General features: G+C 33.5%; 2 protein-coding genes across 2 annotated transcripts; both read left to right on the top strand.

Annotated features, from left to right (window-relative positions):
- Positions 1-497: 497 nt before the first annotated feature.
- LOC145577170 (F-box protein At3g18320-like) lies at positions 498-2,872 on the top strand. The gene is made up of 2 exons (XM_081634783.1): positions 498-801; positions 2,355-2,872. The coding sequence occupies exons 1-2, from the start codon at positions 498-500 to the stop codon at positions 2,870-2,872; spliced, it is 822 nt and encodes a 273-aa protein (XP_081490909.1).
- A 13,846-nt stretch (positions 2,873-16,718) lies between these two features.
- On the top strand, positions 16,719-21,182 carry LOC145589408 (F-box protein CPR1-like). The gene is made up of 2 exons (XM_081645956.1): positions 16,719-18,078; positions 20,845-21,182. Exon 1 carries the CDS (start codon positions 16,845-16,847, stop codon positions 18,033-18,035), a length of 1,191 nt encoding a protein of 396 aa, XP_081502082.1. The 5' UTR covers positions 16,719-16,844; the 3' UTR covers positions 18,036-18,078; positions 20,845-21,182.
- Positions 21,183-22,324: the final 1,142 nt, after the last annotated feature.

The raw sequence follows: 22,324 nt of genomic DNA on the forward strand, positions 1-22,324 counted from the left end.
AAAAAAAAAAAAAAAAAATTAAATGCCTGCAATTTGCAAAATATAAACTTTAAATAGTTACAATTTGTAAATTTTCCTATATCAAAAGATAATATTATAACTATCTAAAACATTGGGAGAACTCCTTTTATACTACCTCCGTTAACTATTATGTGCAACAAAGGGAACTCTCTCCATCCTCTTTTTACATTCCCGTTTGTAAATTACACGGGAATTAAGGAATTAAGAATAAAATAAATAACAATAAAACAAAATACAATGGAATATACAAAACTTTAAATGGCTGCAATTTGCAAAATACGAACTTTAAATGACTGTAATTTATAAATTTTCCTATATCAAAATTCAAAAGATAATATTATAACTATCTAAAACCTTGGGAGAACTCCCTTTTGCAACAAAGATAGTTAACTGAGGTAGTATATAACTTGGGATTACCCCAATTTGTCTTCTTCAATTCATCAATCACAGTCTGAGTTTAGCCTAATTTGATTACAATGGCTGAATCAAAGACAACATCCGACGATGAATTACCGGATTTACCGACGGAATTGTGTAGGGAGATCTTATCCAGGCTGCCGGCAAAAACCCTAATGAGATTCAGGTGTGTTTGCAAAACCTGGTGTTCATTAATTGATTCCTCTGATTTCATTCCTTTTCATCTTCAAATTTACAACAACAATCGCAGTCAAACTTATTTGTTAGCCGCAGATTGGGGTAAGAGATATAGCATTCATAGCAGTGACACACTTAGAAAAATTGACGTGCTTGTCAAAATTCCTGACTATTGCTTTGTCTTAGGTAGTTGTTATGGGTTGATTTTGATCAGATACTTTAGTGTTAATATTATTGGTTTGTATAATCCCTTTATTCGAAAGTTATGGTTGATTCCATCTTGGCCTTTTATTTCTATAAAACATAATTTCTTACATTATTGGCTGGGTTTTGTTCCGTCTATGAATGATTATAAGCTGCTTGCTATCGGGTTTATTAAGTCTACCGAGTATTCAATTGCGGTTTATTCCCTCAATGACCACCTTTGGAGGATTAAAGATGGGTTGGATGTTAGAGATAATATCGGAAAATATATGTGTGATATATTTTCCGTATTGATCTTATTAGGAGAATAATATATTTAGGTTTATTATATGTTAAGATATTATTTAAGTATATCTTTTAGGAAGATTGTTTCCTATTTTATGTTCTTAGGTTTTGTATAAATACTCAACCTATTGATGAATAATAAACAAGCAATACAAAAGCCATTATATTCTATTTCTCTCTAATTTGTCATGGTATCAAAAGCAGGTTAAATCTTGGGGCCATTCACAAAAATTTCCCCCCTGCCGGTGGGTTAGAAAATTAAACTCACCGGCGGGATTCATAAATTTTACCCAAAATTCTGCTGTGCAATTTTTTTTTCTTTTTTGTGAGTTCATTCGAGCATGATTTTGCTCCTTTGGATATGAGTTTGGTTTTACTCTAAAAAACCAATAAGAGATTTGAGTGTGGTTTACTCTGAAAGACCAATAAGAAATTTGAGTGTGGTTTACTCTGAAAAACCAATAAGAGATTTGAGTGTGGTTTACTCTTAAAGACCAATAAGAAATTTGAGTGTGGTTTACTCTGAAAAACCAATATTTGATTGGAGCTCGGTTTTGCTCTGGAAAAACCAAAAATTGTTATATTTGCAGGTTCGAAAAGAATGACGTTCCCGTTTGATTGATGACAGATGAGTTCGAAAAGATGAACGTTCTCATCATTGAAAAAAAATTGAAGGCGACATCACAAGAGTGTGCATCTCGGCTTCAACAATTTGAAGAATTTCCAATCGCAACGTTCGTGTTACTGCCGTTACGATTGCGGGAGGGTGTTAGAGATAATATCGGAAAATATATGTGTGATATATTTTCCGTATTGATCTTATTAGGAGAATAATATATTTAGGTTTATTATATGTTAAGATATTATTTAAGTATATCTTTTAGGAAGATTGTTTCCTATTTTATGTTCTTAGGTTTTGTATAAATACTCAACCTATTGATGAATAATAAAGAAAGCAATACAAATTAGAGAGAAATAGAATATAATGGCTTTTGTATTGCTTTCTTTATTATTCATCAATAGGTTGAGTATTTATACAAAACCTAAGAACATAAAATAGGAAACAATCTTCCTAAAAGATATACTTAAATAATATCTTAACATATAATAAACCTAAATATATTATTCTCCTAATAAGATCAATACGGAAAATATATCACACATATATTTTCCGATATTATCTCTAACATTGGATGTCCACATTCAAGGGATTTTAAGTTTCTATCTTGGGAATGTTATTCATTTAAAAGGTTCTATGTACTGTTTAGGATTTGATTGGTACAGCTCTGATCCTGCTTCTGGCTTACAGACTCATCTTGCATCGTTTGATTTTGATTCCGAGGAATTTGGCTTTGTAGAGTTGCCTGATGCTGCGAAAAAAAATAAGGTTAAATTTAATTTTGTACTTGGTGAGTCAATAGCAGTTTTCAGTATGTCATCTGAGCATACCTGCATATGGGTTTTGATAGAGGTTGGTGGACAGAAATCATGGCAGTTGTGGTATAATGGAGATTCAAATTTGACAGCTCTTCAGTTTTTTAAAAGTAGTACTTTTACAAAGATTTTCCATGTTGAGGAGAATACATTTTTCGTACAGAGAAGTCCTAACTTGTATTCTTATAATTTTAGAAGTCATCTTATACAACATTTGGATATTGATGGGTGTAAATCTCTTGAGACTTTTGTGGAGAGCTTAGTATTGCACAAGGGAAACCAAGGGAAGAATCTTTCCCATGAAACTGATTTTATTCAAATTAATGGCGAATAATTAGAGATGCTCTTAATCTGGGGCTAAGTTTAGTATGCTCATATATTTTATTTTTGGAAAAACGTTTGTATTGTTATTTGGTTACTCATATCTTACAACGCATTGGTTTATACTACCTCCGTTAATTTTTATGTGCAACTTTGAAATATTTTATATCTCACAAATAATACCCCAAAGTCGCACATAAAAATTAACAAAGGTAGTATATAAATACCTTATTTCGTTGCTTTTGAATTTCAAAGATTTTCATTTTTTGCCCTGTACTAGGCTAGTTGACTATTCACATTTGCTGGATGATGATGCTAATAGAGTACGATACAACCAGAGTTGAGAGGGTTGGGGTATGGTTTGATCTCTTTATAGAGAAAATTGATATACTAGTAATTGCAATCCGCTTAATCATACAAATGTGAAGTTGCATTGACCATCATTTTTTTTTTTTTGGTGTTAAGAGAGCCATGAGGGCGGGGATGAGAATCGATCGATCCCAGGATCTCCTGAAATCGGGAGGGAAGCTCTAACCACTTGAGCTATCCCTCACTCTCATTAACCATCATTTTTGGAATATGAAATTTGCTTATATGATCGGTTATAAAAGCGGTTACTTAAAAGTCCAAACAAAACAATTACTCCTTCAAACTTTGGATTACATTATTATGGTGTCCAAGAGTCATTTGCTACCCCTATGTTTATATTGTGCATTTTATACCATTTTTTGTCCACAGCAAAACTGTCCTTGAGTTTAACTTAGTACCAAATGAAGCTATAAAGTCTATAATTGCCATTGGTGTCAATGAAATAGATATATACTGTCCTGATTTTGGGTCACACCCGTAGCAAGTCAACATATACTCTCATAAGTTGAATTTAAAATGAGAGGACATTTTTACTTTAAGTATATGATCCAATTGGATTGAATTAAGAAGAGGCTGTAAGTGCTAATTAAATTCTTGTTGTCAACAATTAGATTTGTCAATTTCTAGCATTAACTTACTACGGCAAACATGGAAGTTGAAACTAAAGGGGTAATGTAGTGACACAAGTTATGCATATTACTACAATTTTATAAACCAATTATGAGCTTTTGATTTTTCAACAATAGCAGTAAATAAATCTGATGCAGTGAATTAGTGTAATTTGAGTTGCAAGAGATTAAGGCTGCTTGTAAACTTCTTGTGATATTGAGATGAAACTGGACATATTGAAGAAGGGTGAATGAGATTCGAACTCGTGACCTTTATTTCAAGTTGGCTCTGATATCAGGTTAAGTTGATAGTTGAGGCCCATAAATATGTTTTATACACTATCAGGATTAATACTTCCTCCGTTCTTTATTACTTAACTTGCTTTGACTTTTACACTATTCACCACCCCTTCTTTGACCGTCTTTTGTGAATAATATGTAAGGAAATATATATTCATGTAGGATCTTTTTGGATTCGTCTCAATAAGTACTATCATAATATATAACTTTTATAATTTTTACTTATAGACGATTGAAGTTATTGATCGTTTAAGTTTTGCATTGGCAAGCGTGATAAAAGAAACAGGTCAAGTAAAAACGAACAGAGGAAGTAGGTTGTAATGAAAAATCAATTTAAAAAAGTGCTTGAACAAAAAAAAAGGAGTAGTAATTACATCCAATTTTATTATTTTTTAAAAAAAATTTGGTCGATCAAATAAATGTAGCTAAGTAAATAAGTGACCCTTATTTATTTATGGGTAATGTTATATGTAGCCCTAATGCTATATATAAGCATTAAATATACTCTTGGAAATTGTATAAAATTAGAAATTCATGACAAAAACACGCGTAAATCAGTGTTATTAGTGTTTATATTTTGATGATTTCTTAACTTTTTACAATTTTTAAGTGTAAATTTAATGCTTATATGTAGCCCTAAGGGCTATGTATAACATTTTCCTTTTATTTATTTATTTATTTATTTTTTTTTTACAAAAGAGCTATCAAATAAAAGGAACAACAACTAAAAACAACTGTCAACCCAAAAAAAACTAAAACAGAAAATACAACAACTGACGACGTCGGGCACAACCAGCCAACCAGTGAGCATGATTGACCCACAAACGAGGAACCTTTTGAACCTGGCAAACTAAAAAAGACTGAACCGAAGCCCGCAACTCCTGAATGAGCCACCAAGCAGAGATTTCCATTGAACCAGAAGGAGGAAGAAGAGCAAGGAGGGCAGCACAATCTGCAAAAAAACCTTTACGAATCGCAAACTCCAAACCCCATATACAAGCCTGAAGCTCAGACTGCAACGCTGAACTAGCCATAAAAGCCCGACAACCACCTCCTAAGACCTCAGAAGAATCAAGATCACGGACTACCCAGCCTGCACCCGCCCTGTTAGTAGAACAATCCCAGGCCCCGTCTACAATCAAACATGTCGTTGGAGAAATATAAGGTAACCCCCGCAAACACAACCGCTTGACATCCTGCTTGGCCTCCAAACTAATCGAACGAGAGGACCTCACAAGCCGCTTCCAATCTTAGTATGAGTGCACTTTGTTATGGGTAAATAAACGAAACTTTGGGTCAATTAGACTCAAACAACACTTAATCAACCCCCGAGAGAAAACCTTTCACCTATGTCTCTCTTTTATTGGAGTATTATTATTTTTTTTGAATAAATGTCTCTCTTTTATTGGAGTATCAAGAGTCAAGACTAGCAACCTTTTTCTTGTCGAAAAAAATAAGCAACCTTTCAATGGCGAAAATGAGTAGTAACAAGAAGAAATTCTCATGGGATGACGAATTGTCGAAAGGCATCTATTTGCCGACGGAATTGTTGATGGAGATCTTGGCTAGCTATATAGGCTACCTTCAAAAATCCTTTTAAAATTCAGGTCTGTTTGTAAAACTTGGTGTTCTTTAATTGATTCTTTCACTTTCATTTCTTTGCATCTTAAGCTTTACAACAACAATTCCCATGAATTAGCTCATCATCTGATAGCAGTTGAAAGATTTGAAAGCGTTGGGATGTAAATTCACAATTCGTCTTACTGGTAAATTTAAGAAGATTGCAAATCTTGTAAAATTGCTTGAATCATACACAATTTTTGGAAGTTGTAATGGGTTGATTTTGTTGGTTCATAAGTGGGATGAGATAATATTATTGTGGAACCCTTGTATTAGAAGAGCATTGCTTTTTCCCACTTGTCCTTATTTGGGTCCTTTTCGATTTTTTGTTATAGGATTTTCCCCTACTTGTAATGGGTTGACTCTTTCTATATTACTCTCTAAAGAGCATTAATGTGTAGGAAGGCTTATAAATGGTAAGACTTCTTTGTCAGCCCCGTCCCTGGGCATAGGCGAGGTGTGCGACGGCTAGGGATGTCAGTGGGGCGGGTCAAGTAGGAGACTTGTCCCATCCCCGCCCCAATGGGGCAGGGATGGGTCTCGGTTTGGCGGGTGGTGGGGCGGGGATGGGGATAAAAACCATACCCGCCGTGGGTGATGGGGCGGGGGTGGATTTTAATTTGTACCCGCCCCATCCCCGCCCCGCCCCACCCGCCCCACTTCGACCCGCCCTATCCCCACCTCATACCCACATCTATATATCTTTTAAAGCAAAATTAGAGTTAAGCACACAATTAGGTACTCAATTCTTTAAAATTTCACCTTTTAGGTACTCAATTCTTTTTACTTTGCTTTTGGGTACTGAGTTAAGAATTCAAGCCAAAAAAATTAAATCAGCCAAAGAATTGAGTACCTTGGGTTAAAGAATTTAGTACCCTTGGTTAAGTATGTGGGCCCCACCCGATTAAAAAATTAATATTTATAGAAAAAAAATATTTATAATAGTTCCATGTACCCTACTAACAATATATTGACATGAACACCTACATTGTAGGTCACCTTCTTTACTCAATTGGGAAGTTTGCCGACTACTCAAAATGTAAGCTAAGGGACCGATGGAGTTTACAATGGAGGTACACAAGAACACAACAAATTGTTTCATTTATCCAATCAATAGCATTGTGCCACGAGGATTTGAGGAAATTCATTTTTTTTTATTTTTTATGTTAAACCCTTAAAAAAAAACCTTAAATCATAGTAGTATTAATTAGGTACTGTAGTATATAAATCCTAATATTAGGTGAATTTATAGATAGGTGTGTTATTCTAATACAAAATAAATGGTACAAAATACTGTATTTTTACTAACTAGTCTTTTGGCCCCTGCAATGCATGGAATGTTTTCACAATATAGATTTTATTTTGTAATATGTTTTAATTGAAAAAAAAAATAGTTTATAGAAGAGAAGAAAGGTGAAAATTAAATGCAATTGTAGAAGATATTAAGTTGGGGGAAAGTGAATCAAATAACATTCACATGTATTGAATTAAAGCTAGTAGGGTTTAATTATGATAAAGGGGATTAATGAATGAATTAATGAAAAGGTGAGGTGGCATGTGCCATTGGTGAAAAACTAAGTTTACATGTGGCATGATGGAAATGATGGTTTGAGTTTTTAAATACTAAATAAAGTATAGAGTATAGATATAGATTAGCTATTACATGTTGTCCTTTTTATTTAAAAATGATTAATTAGTTGGATGGTGTAAATTTAAAGCAATTATTGTCCAAAACATGCACTTCCAATAATTTCTTACTGATCTTTTAATCTGTGCACGCGATGCCGCCGAGGCGTGCGTGCACTGGTTTTTCGTGATTTAATTTTGACCTATGACTTTAAAAAAAAAAAAAAACATTAATTAAGGGCTTGTTCACATTTATTTAATAAATATTAATCATTAATTAGTCTAATTTAATACATTTTTTTATAAATATTAATTTTTTAATCGGGTGGGGCCCATATACTTAACCAAGGGTACTAAATTCTTTAACCCAAGGTACTCAATTCTTTGGCTGATTTAATTTTTTTGGCTTGAATTCTTAACTCAGTACCCAAAAGCAAAGTAAAAAGAATTGAGTACCTAAAATGTGAAATTTTAAAGAATTGAGTACCTAATTGTGTGCTTAACTCGCAAAATTACATACTTTTATTCTATTTATAAAATAATTACATGAAATACAATATTAATTATAATACTTTGTACAACATTTATATTATAACACAAAAATGTGTATAGAATGTTTTATTTTATAATTCGTATTAATTATGTAAGATTGTGTATTTGAGATACGGATATTAGGTGGATCTTGGGTGGGGATTAGGCGGGTCTTTGGTGGGGATTAAGTGGGGATGGATATCCAAGTGGGGGTGGGGCGGGGATGGTTTTGGAGTTGTACCCAGTGGGATGGGGATGAGGATGAAAATTGGACCCGCTGCGGGGATGGGGATGGGGATGAAAATATTAGGTGGGGATGGGGATGGGAAGGCCAACATCCGCCCCGCCCCGCCCCATTGACATCCCTAGCGACGGCGTAGGGCCTAGGGCTGATGGGGGGCCATGAATTTCAGCTTATTTTTTCAATATGTATTAAAATAAACACCATAGTTAAGTGAAACTTGTTGTAGCGTAGTGGAATGAAGTTGCTAGAGGTTCTATTATCAAAGAAAGTGGTACACGGATCAACACTCCATCATTCGTTACTTGACATTTTATGTACCTAACAATTTTTGTATAATACATTTTTCCACCAAATAAATATTAAATCAGCTGTGACATTATAGCTATGAAGTATACTCTTTTTTTTTTTTTTTTTTTTTTTTTTTTTTTTTTTTTTTTTTTTTTTTTTTTTTTTTTACAACAAACTAACTATCTATTTGTGAAATTGAATTAAATGTATAAATATTACTCTCTTGTTTTTTTTTAATAAGTGATCTATAAGTATTTTTGCAATATTCACTTGCTCACTTCAACTAATGTTTGTGATTCATATCTAAGAGAAAAATTAGTATTGTGAGGAGTTGTTGAAATCGTCTTAATGAATAAATTATCAATTTTTTATTGTTATAATTTATACTTATTGATAATTAAAAAAACTATGGTCAAAGATTTTTGTCAATCGGTATATATGTCCAACAAAAATTGAGCACTTGTTAAAAAATGGAGAAACTATTATACTAAAGTGCCAATATTTTATCATACGGGGTCCAAATTCTATCTTTGTCTAGGGCCCATAAAATGTCAGGAACGGGCCTATTCTTTGTGTTGTGTTGTTTTCCAATGATTGAATACCCATGACCTATATTTATAGGTATAAATGGAGCTGAGAAGAAGTGATCGGAATATTCTAGAAATTCCTCATCATTCTTGTATCCATAATGTTCTAGAAAATTCACGAACCATATATTATATTCTAATTGCTTCCAATGTATGTATAATGCTTTAGAACTAGGTTATTATTTTTGAGAAATCATGAGCAATTGGTCAAGAAATGACCTGATAATTCCGGAAGCTTCTAAAATATGCACAATACTCCACCAAAATATGCGCAATTGGTCAAGTAATGAGCTTGCTTGATAAGTTGCATTATTTGATTGATACAATTAACACCGGTTATTGTGATAATAAGATGGCTCTTTTCGACTGCGCCTGTGAAAAGGCTCACTTTCGGAGAGTTGCCATATTTAGATGAACCTAGGGTCGATCAAAGAGTGCTTGTTATTTTGGATAACTCAGTGGCCTTAATTGACACGGTTAGAAATGGACATAGTATCTGGATTTTAAAGAATTCCGAAAACGATAACTCTATGTGGACCAAATTAAAGTCTTCACACAGTGAGTGCAATCATGCCTGCCTTGCGTTCTCTTCGTTGCTATAGTCTGTTGCGATGTGCTGATTTGAACAGCAGAGTGCTGAAAAGGTTACTTAAACTTGCAAAGGAGGATTCTCTTATATTTGTAGACTATTTTGTTGAAAGCTTGGAAGGGAGGTCACAGGTAATAGAAGTTAGATGTGAACATATTAGGCAATGTGAACATTTCCTTTGCTGTCTAAATGCTTAGCCAAAATGACGGATCAAATTGGTTTTTGGTAGAATTCGGGCCGATTTGTTGGACTGAGTTCAGAACAAGTCAAGTTTGAATTCAAGTTGAGTTCAAATTGGTTATAAACCAGGTACAAAATCGAGTTAACTTCAAGTTATTTAAAAGCTAAGTTGGGTTAAATGGTTGTGGAGTTGTATTCAAATTAGGTGAATTAAAGCATTGCTTGAACCCAAAAATTAGTAATAGTAGAAAAAAAAGTGTTGGTTTAATTTAGGTTGATTACAAACATAATCAATTATTGAAATATGAGAACGGACAGACTACTTACAACAATTTTTTATTTTTATTTTTTTTTGTCGATCAAATAACTATTGGCTAAGTTTTTATAGTCCTTATTTAATTAATTTATCAACTTTCCAAAAAAAAAAAAAAAAAAAAACAGCTTAAAGAGTCACATAAATTGCAAAATTGTTCATAAATTGTTAATAGAGACTTTCTCAGTATATCTTATATGGAGTATATATTTTATACTTTGTAGAAATTGCGTCACAAATAATTTAATCTTACAGAAAGTATAATTTATAATAATGCGAAATACAAAGTAGAACTCGAAAATTGATTTTGGCATACCCTGAATTGATTCCCCTATGTGAGAAGAGCAAAATAAATTGTGCTCTTACATAGGGGTGTGCCAATCAATTAAGGGTGTGTCAAAAACATTTCCCAAAACTTTTTCGCGGACCTGATATGAAAGATAAATGTTTCGCTGAGCTGATATGAAAGATAAAGGAAAATTTACTTTAAATAATACAACCTTTGTCTCATTTTCCCAAAATAAACCAACCTTTGGATTATTCCAGAATAATCCAACTTTTATACCCCTACTTCCCATAATGAACCCAAATGACCGGTTACCTAAACAACAGGTCATCCCTTTCTTTCTCCTCCATCCCACCATCTTCCTCCATTACCGCCACCTAAAGCTCCACCACCCCACCACAAACTACACCAGCATCTCCCACACAAATTTGCAGCACCACAACCAAACAACACCACCACCGAGCACCACCACCGTAAATAATAGCCCACCACTTCTAATATACTACCACCATAGCCACCACTAGAACCAGTATCCCCCTCTCTCCATCACCAAAATTAATTCTGAATTCAACCAAACAAACATTAATTCAAAATCATGTGAAAAATAATTATGAAAGATCCAAATTCAACAAAATTAATGAATTAATTCAATAAAAATGCATAATTACATACAACATTTCTAGGTAGTTGAATAATTAGCATCAAATTAAAGAAAGGGGAGTAGGAAAGAGTGAGCAGAGAATATACAAGAGAAGGTGGTGGTTGTTTTAATGGTGGCCATGGATGGTTTGGGGTTCATGGTTTTGGTGGGTGGGTAGTAGTTTGTGGTGGGGTGGTGGTTAAAGGAGAATGCGGTGGTTAATTTTGGTGGTGGTGGTCAGAGCGTTCAAGGGTGACGAAAATGAAGGTGGATAGGGATTTCGGTCGGGTTTGTGGTGGACTGGTGGGGGTGACGGAACTGAAGGTGGGTGGAAATTAGGGCCAATTTCGTGGTGGTTGTTATGTTGTTGGTGGGTAAGTGGGAGGGGACAGGGGAGGTAATAAGGTGGTAGTGAAGGAGGTGGCCATGGAAGAAGGATGAAGGAGGTGGCTCGTGGTAAGAGAGTAGAGAGAAAGAAGTGTTTTTTTTTTTTTTTTTTTTTTTTTTTTTTTTTTAATGTAAATTAAAATTAGACCAATAACAAAATAACACGGAGGCAAGGTAACCTGTTAAACCGGCTTGGTGACCTATAAGAAGGGGGTATAAAGGTTGGTTTATTCTAGAATAATCAAAAGATTGGTGTATTTTGGGAGAACCGGGCAAAGGTTGGTGTATTAGAAGTAATTTTTCCAAAGATAAATGTATCACTAGAATTGTAGTTACCCAAAATAATAGGAACGGCCACTAGAAAAAATAATTATCACTCCTGATTATCCACAAAAATTGTAGTTACCCCCAGTTCTAACTTTTCCCTGAATAGTCAAATAAGCCTTGCTAAATGAGCTTAGTTTTTATTGTACTAAATGTATTTGTAACAATTTCTCATCACAATGATACATTAACACTACTCCCTCCGTCCCTAAATTACATTCCTCTTTTCTATTTTTGGTATTCCAAAATTACATTCCTCCTTTCTATTTTTAGTAAGTGTTTTTTAGTAAATCAACTCTCTTTTTCTGTTTTATATTTAATGCTTTCTCACTGATCCTTACCTAATCTCACTCATAATCCTTGTGCCAAATTACAATGAATATGATTGGTTAAAAATTTTCAATTAGGAGCATGTGATTGGTTTTTTTTTTTGCAAAGGATTGATGACATGTCATGAGTAATAACTAATCTATCTTTGTACTTCCCATAACATAATCTAATTATTGTTATTTGTCTTATTCTTTCCTCCTTAATTTCCGTGTAAATTTCCAAAGAGGAATGTAATTTAGGGACGAAGGGAGTAACATTAACCCATTACATACATTAACACTAACATTAACCCATTACATGTTCCAAAAAAGCTACATTTCGCATTTAAGATGATTGATTATCTCAAATAGGGATGGCAGTGGGTCGGGTTAAATGGGAGACCCGCCCCAGGGACGGGGATGGAGGGAGGTTTGGCGAGTGATGGGGCGGGGATGGGTATAAAATGTGTACCTGCCATGGGTGATGGGGCGGGTATGGATTTTAGAGTAGACCCGCCCCATATCCGCCCCGCACCGTACCCACCTTATACCCGCACCATATTCTTTTAGAAGAGTTGAGAATTTATGAAACTTGATACCCCCTAACACCTAATAAGCTTGAATAGTGAAAGCTCCAGTTTTCTTAATCTAATTTGATATAATTGTCATTAATGTGATACAATAGGGCATCACGACAAAGGGTTTGGGACGATTTTGGGGCGGGTATGAGGTGGGTATGAATATCTAAGGGGGTGATGGAGTGGGGATGGATTCTATCTTATACTTGGTGGGGCGGGTATGGATGTGGATATTGTACCTGCCACGGGTGGTGGGGCGGGGATGGGTATAAGAGTTTTAGGAGGATATGGGTATGGAGGTACCATCATCCGCATCCGACCCGCCCCATTGCCATCCCCTCGAATCAACGTACAGTAGATGAGGGCTTTTACGAAATTTTGAATTTAGTTTAAAATTTTGGGAATCGAATATTGAGCACCAAAGCTTACACACCCGTAACTAACTGTTCGTCCGACATCGTCATCTCCTCGCTCTCCATTTTAAATTTCCTCAAAAATAAATTGCTAAACCTTTGTTAAATTGTAATTAATTGTATTTGTAAATTATAATAATATAACACGCCTAACAAGCGTATACATAGAACAATAAGATTAGGAATTTAAGATAATTATAATAATTTACATAAATATTCTGCTTATCCTAATGCTAATGCTAATTTAATCCTTATTTATTTTTATCTTTTTTTATTTGATATTTATATATAATAATATAATATGCTTATCATCAAAATAATATTTTATAAGATATACTTTTATTATCTTGTAAAAACTAGTATTACGTACAAGTTATATTTTAAATAAAATTTCAATATTGCTTTAAATTATATATCTAATAGAAATTATAATAATCGAAAGTATATCCTATATATATAATAATAATAATAATCGAAAGTATATCCCATATATATCATATTGAAATTGTATAATAATTGAAAGTATATTCCATATATCTTATATAAATTATAATTTTAGTAATTTGAAATGAAACTTTACAGATAATCTTATAGGCATCTCTATAGGAAAAGATGTTTGTACTTCATAATGTTTTATATGTTATAATTTTGATGCGTTTGGTACAATTGTTGATGTTATAAAAATAATAAATTGAGTTACAGTAAACCATGCAACATTACTCAAAAATTTATTAAATAAATATTATTAAATTTATTAAATAAATATTATTGAAGCAAGTCAATTGAAATAGCATAAATAAAATCACGACAACGAGAAATGGTATAAGAAGGTGTAGTATGTAGGAAGGCTTATGTATGGTATAGCTTCTGTTGTGTTGTTTTTCAATGATTGAATGTACATAACCTTTATAGATGTAAATGGAGCTTGGAAGAAGTGGTCGAAATATTCTAGAAATTCCTCCATCATTCTTGTATACATAATGTTCTAGAAAATTCACGAAGCATATATTATATTATAATTGCTTCCAATGTACGTATAATGCTCTAGAGAACATTCAAGTATGTTATAATTCCAGATAAATCATGAGCAATTAAGCAAGTAATAACCTTATATGCACAGTACAATACTCCACCAAAATAATGGGGCTTATAAAATTTGGGCCATACCTAACATCGATGAATCTGTAAAGGAATCCAATTAAAATTGTGGCTTTAGATATTCTTGTTGGGTTAATGCATTTATATGCGGTTAATTTGGGTTCATGGTGTACAAGAGATATCGATGACTATGTTGAAAAAAGTTGGCTGTTTGAGCATGGGGTTTATCACAATGGAAAGTTGCATTATTTGATTGATACAATAACACAGGTTATTTTGATAATAAGATGGCTCTATTCGGTTGCGCCTGTGAAAAGATTCACTTTTGGAGAGTTGCCATATTTAGATGAACCTGGGCCGGGGGATCAAAGAGTGCTTGTTATTTTGGATACGGTTAGAAATGGACATATTATCTGGATTTTAAAGAATTCCGAAAACGGAAACTCTATTTGGACCAAAAGTTTTCACACAGTGAGTGCAGTCATGCCTGCCTTGCGTTCTCTTGAAGCTATAGTCTGTTACGATGTGCTGATTTGAACAGCAGAGTGCTGAAAAGTTTACTTAAACTTGCAAAGGAGGATTCTCTTATATTTGTAGACTATTTTGTTGAAAGCTTGGCCTATCAGAGGTGAAAGAGCATTGGAGATTCATTTGATTGATAAGCAGTAAGGGAGGTCACAGGTAATAGAAGTTATATGTGAACATATTAGGCAATGTGAACATTTCCTTTGCTGTCTAAATGCTTAGCTGGCAAAATGACGGATCAAATTGGTTTTTGGTAGAATTCGGGCCGATTTAATTGGGTGTTGGGCTGAGTTCAGAACAAGTCAAATTTGGATTCAAGTTGAGTTCAAATAGGTTATAAACCAGGTACAAAATCGCGTTAACTTCAAGTTGTTTACAAGCTAAGTTGGGTTAAATGGGTGTGGAGTTGTATTCAAATTAGGTGAATTTAAAGCATTGCTTGAACCCAAAAATTAGTAATAGTAGAAACAAAAGTGTTGGTTTAAGTTGATTACAAACATAATCAATTATCAAAATATGAGAAAGGAAAGAGTACTTAATAATTTAACAACGAATTATTTTTTAAATTTTTTTTTTTTTTTTTACATTTTTGGTCGATATAATATCCCTTGGCTAAGATTTTATAGTCCTTATTTAATTAATTTATCAACTTCCCATATAAGAAAAAAAAAAAAAAAAGCATAAAGAGTCACATTATAAGCTTGTCATGTCAAATTATCTTGGGTAATTTTGGATATCTATGATGAAATCAAAGAGTGAACTATAAAGTTGGGTAGGGGTGAAAGTTCGATTTTCAGTTTAGTTTACGAAAAAATACAAGTTTATCAATATGAATTTGTTTATCAAATGACAAAAGCGTAAATAAATTAACAACTTTATATTAAATACGGGTCCCACTGTTGTTGATATATTTACAAAAATGCCATGATGACTCGGTATTTATGTTGTTTTATTTACCATTTTGCCATTTGATAAACAAATTTTGTTTATCAAATTGATTAACTGGACTTCCTCTTAGTTTACTTACGTATCATTTAGAACTACTTTTAGGATTTATGCAACTAGTAGTTTCAATCTTACTTAGAAATAAAGTCAAAACCTTTTTGTTCTGAAAGCTTCTTCAGGTACTGACAAATTGTGGCTGAATTCGATCATTAGGCAGCTACAACTAGCACGTAGAGTTCAATGTTTTGTACATGAAAGACTGATAGTAAGAATAAATGGGCTACTCGATATGATAAGGTAGTACACTCTCCGACCAATATACTCACCTCGCCTAATGCTCAAAATTTTCTTGAATAACTCTTTTGCATATCTTGAATTTTATTCCCCCCCCCCCCCCCAACTTTTTTTTATTCCTTGCTTTTAATAGTGTCGTAAAAATATTAAACAATATTTAACACTAAGAAAAAATAAAATAAAAAGTAAAGTAATGAATACAAAAATAATATGATACATGCTTACTTTGATATGAATAAAGGTTAATCATCGTCATTTACTAATTTTTATACTAGTAAGTCATCTAATAAAACTTTTATACCAATTTGTCACATTTTGCTAATTTTAATATCAATTTATTATCGATTTTAATTTTTATACTAATATGTCGCAAGGGTGCTAAATTTTATAACATTGTATTGTACCCTCTCTATCCCTTTATTTTTGCTCCATTTGACTTTATACGGTTTTCAAAACACGTGTTAAAATGCTTATATCTCCATTTCCATACACGTAAAAATTATAAAAATTAGATACTACCTCCGTTAATAGTTATCTGCAACTTTGGGGTATTATTTGTGAGAGATAAAATATTCCAATTTTGCAAATAACCATTAATGAAGGTAGTATTAATTATATTTACAATAAAATGAATCAAATAAAATACACGTGACTATATTTCTTTTTGTTGAACATGAAAATATATGGTCAAAGTTGGTAAAATATTTGGATAATGGAAAAAAAAAAAAAAATAGCGACCGAGTAGCTAATTGGCCGTTTGCTTTGGGAAGTAAACCAAACTTTGGGTCAATTAGTAACTTATAGACTCAACTAGTGAAATAAATAGATGAAACTGCCCCCAAAAGACAACGGATAGAAAAATTTCCCCCTTTTATACCAAAGAGTACCAACTCTGAAACTCACTCTCGGATCATCATCTCTTTTGCTTAATTATGAGTTCAATCGCCGAAGTGGGTCGTATGGAGAGGGAACTCTCAAGGGTCGACAGATTGTCGGAGGACATCCATTTTCCGCCGGAATTATTGTTGGAGATCTTGCCATGGCTACCATCAAAAACCCTTTTGAAATTCAGGTCGGTTTGTAGAATTTGGTGTTCTTTCATTGATTCCTCAAATTTCATTTCTTTGCATCTTAATTGTTACAATTACGATTATTCCCAAAAAAGTACTGATCATCTGATAGCGATTCAAAGAATTGTGGACGTTGGGTGTTTTTTCACAATTCGTAGTAGTGACAGATTGAATACGGTTGCAGATCTTGCTGAATTGGCTGAACCATATTCAATTTCTGGAAATTGTAATGGGTTGATTTTGTTGAATTATGGTTGGAATGCGGTTCGATTGTGGAACCCTTCTATAAGAAAATCATTGTTTCTTCCTGATTGTCCTATTAAGCTTCGTTGGAGTAGAATTCGTCGTTGTCGTGTAACTTATACTTTAGGATTTACCCCTTCTAGTAATGATTATAAGGTGCTTGCTGTTAAGACTAATCTTCCTAGCTATAGTGATGATAAGGCCTATATTGCTGTGTACTCACTCGCTGATCACCTTTGGAGGGTTAAACCGAATCCGGTGAGTGAGTCGAAGTGGGCTATATCATGGTTTAGCCCTGAAGGAGGGTTAGTTTGTTGTGGAGGAGTTGTATATTGGGTTGATAATGATTTGCACAGAAAACCCGGAGCTTATATGAAGCTCTACTTGTATGACTTTGATGTCGAAGAATTTAGTGTTATGCAACTGCCTGATGCTGTGAAAGAAAGCACTCATAGGCTTATTTTTGCCCATGGTGACTCCTTAGCAGTTTTATTGATGTCCTCTGAAAGTATCTGCATATGGGTTTTGAAAAAGGATGGCGGAGAGAATCCATGGAGGCTATGGTTTAAGGGAGAGCCGCATTTAAATGCTTCCAAGTTGTTTGAATGTGCAAATGTTGTCTATTGTAAAAATAGCAATACGTTTTTGTTGAACAACAATCTTGCTACGATGTCTTATGACATTGCAAACAACCAAATACGAACTCTCAAAGAAAAAGATATGATGAATTTCCGGATTTCTTTCCAGACTTATGTTGAAAGCTTGGTTTTGCACAAAGGTTTTGGTGAGACTATAACATCATTCCTTTGAAATTGATGAAGAGTTGATAATGGCTGATTCTGGAAGGTCACAGGTAATGCTTGCTCTTAATCATGTTATTTTCCCACTTACATCTTCTAAAATATGTCAAATACACATTATGATATATTAATTGTTTTTTGTCATACTTTAAAATTCATTGTTCAGGAAGACTTGCTTTTGTTGTACTAATAGATATTTCTTGAACTTTTCTTTATATAGGATCATATAACTAACCTTTTACCACATTTACCTGATGATGGTGTAGTTAATGTGAACTAAATAAAGAAAAAAGGTTAATAAGTGGAAATTTCTTCAAGCATACTATTAACCATCATTGAATGAAGTTGCATTCCCTTTACCTTACTCCCTCAATAATGTGGTCTATCCTATATGCCCTTCCAAAATCTACTCATCCTCTCCAAGTAGTTAAGTTAATTTTGTCAATGAAAAAAATAAATCGAAATCAATTAAATAAAGAAATTATTTGGAATAGGATTCTCTTTGTAAGAAACTGCTTTATAAAGTTGAGATTTTGTGAAAATTACCTAATAAAAACATGTTGTTAATTGCCATTTTAAACCTAAAATATTGTAAGTTGCTACCCTTTGCCGGATATCCCTTGTTGACCTTCTTTTTTGGCGTTGAGCTACCCGCGTGACTTAAATTACTTTTTTTTTTGTTTATTTATAGTGTTGGCAGGGGTAATGATGTGACATAGGGTAAAATGGAAATTAGTTTTGTCATCATTTGTCTATCCATGTCTTGAAAATAAGGTTGGTGGCTTGGTGTTAGCATTCTCAATGTAAATATGATCCAAATTAGTAGAATTGAACGTGGGAGGTTTGTGCTGTAAAATCAATACCAAAGTCTGAGTCAATAAGAATGCTAGTGAGATGTTAAGTATGATACAAGTAAGAAGTTTGCTTAGCACATTCTTGAGGCATCAGTGTTGGATGTTCACCTATAAGTGAAGCATCAGTCTTTACTGTGGAGTCTTATCTTGATCACCCATCTAGCAAATAGTGCTTTGGAGTATTATGAGTGAATGAAAACCCCTGGTGTATCTTAGATAAACAGGTTCTATATAAGATCTTAATTATTTGCGGATTTAGTCTTAAGCTTTGACTCTCTGCGTAGGCTTTCAAGTTCTAAATATATTATCTCCATACCAAAATGAGAAACGTGAAAATAGCAACACTTCACCACCATAAGCAGATCCCAAATATTTGCATAATAGTCTAGTAGTCACAACAAGTATTTGGAAGAGGAAGCTTGATGAATACTTTTTGGGAGACATGTAAATCCATGAAGTTTTGGAGGGAGGTATGTCAGGGTTGCCACTGAAAGATTCTAGTGTTTGTGTGTAAAATACGAAGTTCTCTAGACTGTAATTGATTTCTAAGTTACAAAATCTGTGCATTGAATGTTTAAGCAAAAACACTTGCAACGCACATCTGCTGGCCATTGAATGTTGAAGCTGTGCATATGAAAGCTGCTCATATTCTGAATAGTCTATATATCATATTATCATACTTTTTTTGTTGGCACTCTTTTGGACTGATGCCTATAAAGAAGCCCACCCGAGACTCTGAGAGGATGAGACTAAAGTGTAGAACCCCTGCTTGGTAAAGTCCTTGCTACATTAATAGTTTTCATTCACTGGTCTTCTTCCTCTGTGATTCATTTATAGTTTTCATCGTGTCTTCTTAAGGAGGATGGAGAGGATCAATGAGGCTATGTCTATGTAGAGATTCTAGGCGATTGCTAGTTTCTACCATACACTTTTTTTTTTCCCTCCCTGAAGCTTACAATAGAGTTGAGTGATTTGGGGGAACAGAAATCTTTAGTAGATATCAGTTCTTACTTGTGTGGATAGATTGGTGTTGTATAAAGTATCTGAAGGGTAGACTTTGACATACTTCCCAGATAACTAAATGAATATTAGACCTAAAACTTATAAGAAATGCAGATGCACTTAACTAGGTACCTCTTGCATTTCTCATTTTATGAAATTTTGCTAGCTTACCCTGCTGTAATTACACTTGCCTTAATTTTCTCAAAAAAAAAAAAAAAAAAAAATTACACTTGCTTTAATGTTTTGCTATTCATGACATGCATCGCTCAAGGATACTTAATGTTGTTTTTCCTTCGGATTGCATTACATTTCTGTCCCATACAATAAATTCTGACTCAAGTTATGTTCCATGTCTTGTTTTTGCACATCCTCTAAATCGGGATTCAACACTGTTCATTTTCTAATCTGTTGGGTTTTACACTTCTACGACTTATGCACTGAATGAAAATTTCTTTGGAATTTGTGATTTCTTCCCTATGTATTTATGAGATACAGATAAGGGGAATGTGATTTGTAAGGCACAAATACACTATGTATATGTATACATTCTTCTTTGTTCGACTTGATTTGTTGGTTTTCTCTAGTAAAATTTTTAGGTATAATGAATGCTACTCTTACACTAGATATGATTGCAAATCTGTATTTTCCTTTGTGAGAAGGGTTTCCGAATGTTTTCTTTTTCTTACCTATATAAAAAAAAAATATTGCAAATCTGCATGATTATTAGCCTTGTATAGTTGTTTGTTCAAGTGCTAATGTTATTGGTATAAGGATGAAGCTTTGTAATAATTATGGAGTATGGCTTGCTATAAGATTTTCTTTGTTACTTTTGTCTTTTAATATTTGCATTTAAACCAATTTAATTGTCATAGACTTTTTTTTTTTTGAACAAATTGTCATAACCTTATAGTGGGGAGGGATACTATAAAATTTGATACTGACTGGATTATTTGTTCTTTTCAGAGATGCATACTAGTAGCACCTGCTGCCTGAAGTTGCTAAATGCTCAGTTTAATTTTTTCTGTTGCTACTGCAGACCATGGTGTAATTTACTGGTGCGTGTCTAAGCTCACATGTAAGATCTTGAATGTATGCATAAAACTCATATGTAAGACTGTCATATTTGGCTGATAAATGTATGGCCTATAAATGTATGGCCTGTATCAGTTCAGTCCAAGTACATGCAACTATGCTAGACTGTTAATTAGTAAGTGCAAAACATTTGTCGTTAATGTACTTGTGTTAATGTAATTTATAAGTACACTTCAAATTATATTGGTCCAATATGTTTTATGTGTATTATGTTCTATTATTCAGGGAAAATTCCCCTTAGCTTTTGTTCAACTTATATGTTTTTAATGGCTTTTATGATTTATAATTAAGAAGATAATGACGTATGAGCTCTTGTTTGATTCGCATCCAATATGTCATTACCAAATACAAAATATTCTGCATAAGATTATGCCAATCTTATGCCATTGTGGGTTAGAAACCTAAACTAAATCGGATTGATATACATTATTTTGTCGTCCAAGGAGTCATTTGCTACCCCTGTGCTACTATAGTAGTACAATCTGAAGTTTCAAATCAAGGTAGATGAATGCTTGTGTTAGGTACTTTGGTTTTCCCTGACAAGACAATGACTTGATCTAGTGTATGTTCAAGTATATAGTAGTAAGGGACTGTCGGAGCTTTATCTAACTAGTTAGGTTGCATGTAGGATTTTTATGTACTCGATAATTAGGTGCGTTTTGAGGTCATTAACCCCAAAGAAAGGTAACTGATGTGGAAGCATTAGACTTGGTTGATGTGGAAAAAATGTCATAAAGAGTCAGTTTCATGGATGATTCTGAAGCTTTTGGAAAAGGATTCTTGGTTGGTCAACTCTTGAGTTTGACTATCCTATGTCTTGAGTAATTTCCCCAGTAATGCTTGGAGAGTTGGAGGTCTTTGGTCAAGTTTTGGTGATTTAGGGAGAAAGTTGTCAAATGTGCGACCACTTGGAGAAAGTTGTGTTTAAGAGTTTTCCATGCATAGTCTATAACTTAATTACTTATAATAAGCTAGAATTGTAGATTACTAAATTTACCTTAGCACAGCCGTGTCGTAGCAAAAAATTACTGTCGGTCGTGCACGTCTAGTCGTGCAAGAGGGTTTGTGTGTCTTTGTATTCTAGATTTATTTAGGGGTTTTAATAGCAGTAGTCACCCTATTAAGATGATTGTTTTTGACTATTTAGAGCCTATTCACTTTAACTTAATTTCAGCTCCAATCAGTTCAGTTCATCTCTAATTTTCCTTCAGCTCAGTTCAGTTCAATTCAATTCAATTCAATTCAATTCAATTCAGTAAATGTAAACAAGCCTTTAGGGGTTTTAAAAGTAGTATGATATATATGAAATATAAAGGTTTCCTAAAATTTTTGGCGAGCCTTGTAAATTGTT

The sequence above is a fragment of the Chenopodium album genome, chromosome 2 (assembly GCF_948465745.1).
Source record: "Chenopodium album chromosome 2, dcCheAlbu1.1, whole genome shotgun sequence".
In the NCBI taxonomy this organism is placed as follows: domain Eukaryota; kingdom Viridiplantae; phylum Streptophyta; class Magnoliopsida; order Caryophyllales; family Amaranthaceae; genus Chenopodium; species Chenopodium album.

Excerpts from the sequence above, each read along its gene's own strand:
- LOC145577170 (XM_081634783.1), top strand. The coding sequence starts at position 498 with ATGGCTGAATCAAAGACAACATCCGACGATGAATTACCGGATTTACCG. Across the intron at positions 802-2,354 it reads TGACTATTGCTTTGTCTTAG|GTTCTATGTACTGTTTAGGA; the intron begins GTAGTTGTTATG and ends TTCATTTAAAAG.
- LOC145589408 (XM_081645956.1), top strand. The coding sequence starts at position 16,845 with ATGAGTTCAATCGCCGAAGTGGGTCGTATGGAGAGGGAACTCTCAAGG.